This window comes from Trypanosoma rangeli (genome assembly GCF_003719475.1).
Source record: "Trypanosoma rangeli strain AM80 chromosome Unknown Tra_15.4_contig_00706, whole genome shotgun sequence".
Lineage (NCBI taxonomy): Eukaryota > Euglenozoa > Kinetoplastea > Trypanosomatida > Trypanosomatidae > Trypanosoma > Trypanosoma rangeli.
This window is the reverse complement of record NW_021706458.1, coordinates 820-4,873: the sequence shown is the minus strand read 5'-3', so window position 1 is coordinate 4,873 and position 4,054 is coordinate 820. Positions and strand designations below refer to the sequence as shown.

At 57.1% G+C, this 4,054-nt stretch overlaps 1 protein-coding gene across 1 annotated transcript, besides 3 other annotated features; it reads right to left on the bottom strand.

Annotated features, from left to right (window-relative positions):
* Positions 1–132: 132 nt before the first annotated feature.
* Positions 133–153: a microsatellite.
* A 1,161-nt stretch (positions 154–1,314) lies between these two features.
* Positions 1,315–1,347: a microsatellite.
* Positions 1,348–1,703: 356 nt separating this feature from the next.
* Positions 1,704–1,746: a microsatellite.
* Positions 1,747–1,903: 157 nt separating this feature from the next.
* TraAM80_09867 (pyruvate transporter 0) lies at positions 1,904–3,709 on the bottom strand (the record flags this gene model as incomplete). The annotated part of the gene is made up of 1 exon (XM_029386525.1): positions 1,904–3,709. The coding sequence occupies one exon, from the start codon at positions 3,707–3,709 to the stop codon at positions 1,904–1,906; it is 1,806 nt and encodes a 601-aa protein (XP_029233612.1).
* Positions 3,710–4,054: the final 345 nt, after the last annotated feature.

Sequence of the window (4,054 nt, the reverse complement as noted above, 5' to 3'; positions counted from 1 at the left end):
CTAAAGTCACGACCCCGCTACGCGCCATCCGCGGGGATGCTCTGCGATCGCGCGCATGTAAAAAAAAAACACGCACATCCACACCGTAGGCACCAAATAGGGCGCAATATCATGCCCGATTGCTGCACCAAGCCCCCCCCCCCCCCCCCCCCCTTAACTGGCGTCACCCTGCAACGCGGCAGTTCCTGTGCAGACACCAATGTGTTGAGCCAGACGCTCAGCGCATGTCGACAAAGCAGGATAATCCGCCTGTGTGAGGAAAGGGCCGCAAGAGCGCTGCAACGGCGCCCCCGCCAACTCGACACCCCCCGCTGCCGGAAGAAGCAAAACGTTCCCCCACCGCCCGAAGCCACGCCCGTGACGAGGCAACTCGTCGGGTGCCTGTGATTTTTAATGGCGCTCCGCCCGTACCTGCGGAAGTCCCGAGAACAACGCAGCGCCATGGCTGACAACCACCAGGGAAAAGACTAGCTCGGGGCCGCGCAAGGAGGCCCCCCCCCCCATTCAAAGCGCACCCTCCGCCCTCAACAGTTCCGCGTCCGCAACGTAAGCGACGCAAAGGCCCCCCCGCATCCTCATCCGAGATAACCGACCAAATGCCGAACAAAATGCGCGCGAGGCTTGCGGGGATGAAGGCTGCGCCCAGCCCAGCGGGGTCCCCAACGCAGGGGGGGCCTGGGCGCGCTGCAACGGCACCATCCACCCCGCCCCCCCGGCGCCGCCACACTAGCGCAGCAGCCCCGCCGCGATAAAAGCCCCCGCACCACTTAAACCAACACCGGCGGCTTGGTCAGTAGCGTGGCGCCCCCCCCCCCCCAAAGCTGCCTCGCTGCGGTCCAAGAAAGGCCAAACGGGCCAGCGCTACCCGAAGGAGGCTGCATCGGCGGGCGCGCCGGCAGGCAACACACGCCAAGGTCCTCGTCCGCCCTTGGGACTTCTACTAAGCCTCCACCATCCCTCCACGTAAAATAAAAATAAAAACAAAAAAGCTGCACTCGCCGCTCCCCGCCGCAGCATCGTCGAGCGCACCAGGTGGCCCATGCAGAAACGGGGGCCCCCCCAACGGGGCTCCCACACGCCCTCGCCTAGACTGGCGGAGTGGCAGCTTGTCGCGACACGTTCCAAAAAACAACAACAACAAAAAAAAATGCTCAACTAACTTATGAGCGATTTAAATCATGCTGAAGCGCGTAAAGTTTAAAAAAAAACGTATTTGCTCCGCGCGTTATTAGTTGGAGGGAAAAAATGATGCGCACCCCCCGCTTCCCGCACTTACCGACCACCAACGAGGCCAAATAAGGGAACAGTGATACCAAAAACAAAACAAAAAACAAAAACAAAAAAAAACTTAAACTTAAACCTCCACACAAAGCTGCGGTCGACGCGGGTATCAGCAGACGTAGCCCCCACCTCCGCCACAACGGCCAACCCACAAACTGGCAGGCATCGTTGTGTTACATATTTTCTCATCGTGTTTATTTGAATGATTTCCAGCGCACTACTATCTATCATCTTTTATTCGCGTAAATTATCTTATTGCCGTCTCCGTTTTCTTGTTTATTTATTTTTATATATATTCTTTTCATGTTAACATGGCGCCATTGGTTTTCTTTCAACGCAGCTGTTTCCCATTATTCCATGGTGCCCTTTGTTAGTTTTTACGTGGTGGCATTCTCCGTGGTTACGGTTTGGCTACACCCACAGCGCGGCGCGGCGCGGCTGTGTCACTGGTGGCAGCGGCAGCGGTGGTGAGGGGCAAACGCCCCCGGCCACAGCAGCCGGCACACAGCCAGCAGCGCCCGCACTCGCACCAGCGCTGTCAGGTAAGACAAAAACAGAAAACACCAAAGATAGAGGGGGTGGAGAGGAGCGAGTAGGAATACCAAAGAACCAGACGCAGCCACTACGAACGCATAGTATTTCCCCCAGTAGCAGGCTCAACGGACTCCGCCTCGACCACGTCCTGCTCAAATTGGTGCTGGGAAGACGGTGCCATCTCTTCGGGCAGCTTTGCATGCGCGAGGCGAGAAAATCGCCAGTGCACCGCCACTGCGGCGAGTGTGGCGACCGCGTTGACGGCCATTAGGACAAACATCTGATTTCGCACACACGAGGGGGCGTTGCATGAGGGGAACTCACCACGCTCGCGCCCCTCCGCATCGTACATCCCTCCGAACAGAAAGCGGTTCAGCGCGATCGACGCAACTGCGGCGGAGGTGCGCAGGAAGCTGTAGTGCTTGCCAAGGTCACGCGCATACATCACCCGGACCGCAATCACGCCGATACCCCAGCCAATACCGTTACCGAAGGACCCAAGCAAAAACGGCAGCAGCAAGGCTTTCCCAGGTACCACGCCAAAGAGGAGATACGCTACCGCAAACAGCAGGGGAGCAACGGGAAGCGCAATGGTCGTCAGAATTTTTGTCTTGCCTGCACGATTCCAAGCAGTCAGCTTCGTGTCGAAGTAACCAACAGAGATGCGCCCAATGGCGGTGCCCACAGATATGATAGCAATGTAAAGCGTCAGAGTTCGGCTGTCATACACGCCGTAGTTCGTGCTGCGGCTTATCTGGGCAGCGTTCATCTGCATCACTGGACCGGTGCCCCACATGCCAAAGCAGGCTAGCCACATTGCCCACAGGTCAACGGAAAGCAGATTGGACCAGAAGGAGCCTTTGTGCTGCTTCACCGCACTAGCCGGCTGCTTATTGTGGAGAGCCTTGCTCTTTTCCACCTCAGAATCCCCACTTACGGCTTCGCTTGCCTGCTCCACGTCCGACTCGCCAATGCCCACCATATGCGTGGGACGCACGCGGTTGTAGCGGCCCAGAAACTGGAACGGCACCGCCATCAAGGAGAATGATGCCATCAGCAGCAGCGCCACAATCGAGATGGCCACGTACCCTGCGTGGGACGTTTTCACGTACGCCGTCGCAATCGACTGCGTGGCAGAAAAGATCAGCATGGCGACGACAAGCCCAAACCCGATGTGCAGACGGCGCGAGGGGGCATGCTGGCTCATGTACAGGCCAAGCGTTTTCTCCCGCTCCGCAGTATCCTCGGCGCTCAGGCGCTTCTTCCTCCACGATGACGGAAAGTACATTGGCAACCGCGTGCAGTAAGAGCCAAGACAGGCGCAAAACAAAATCTGCGCCGCAACAAAGTACGCATAGCCGGAGTAGTTGTTGTCCTCAGATCGATGCGAGTCGGCTGCCCTAAACCAGCCGTTGAAGTATGCCATTAGCACTGCAGTCCCAAGCCCGTTGAACGTCTTCATGATCAGCACCACGTAGCCGCGATCCAAAGGAAACTGCACCATCAGCGTCATCATGGTGCAAACGTCCATCACCGGGAGGCCAAGGTGGGTAATCCCCTGGTAAAGGGAAAACAGTCCCACATTCGAGGTTTTGACCGTACCGTCAAAGGTCAACCCAAACATTAAGAAGCCCAGTCCTCCAAGGATACCGGCGAATGGAAGCACAGCCGTAGGACCCACGGAGTCAAACAGCATGCCGGCATGAAAGCTAAGGAAGTTCACAACATTTCCGACCGTGCTGATTGTCGTGATGTCGCTCTGCGAATACCCGTACTTAGTCTTCAGGTGATCCGTGAAGAGGCTGAATCCGTACGTGGAGGAAAAGCCGAGCCCGACGTACACGCCAGCCATCAGCATCCGCATGCGGAACAAATCATCCACCTGAAACACCATGCTGTTTTTTTTTTCTCTCTTTCTGTTCTACAACAAGCAACAGAATCACAGATCCAGAAGAGGAAAACAGGTGAGCCACGCATTGCGCGCCGCCATGTTCGCAGAATCAAGAATTACACTTTTTCGTGCATGTGAGCGAACGCATTTGCCTCTGAAAGTGAGGGGGAGGGGGGGATTCATTGCTTTTCACGCCCGCGCTCACACACTCGTTGAGAGGCAAACATCTCAGATGGCCTCCTCGAGACCGGGTGCCGCGCCGCGCCTCCGGGCCGCCGCCATTTCGCAAGCTGGCGCACCGGCCTCAGCAAGCAAGAGGAAAGCCCCAGCCCTACACACGAGTGCAAT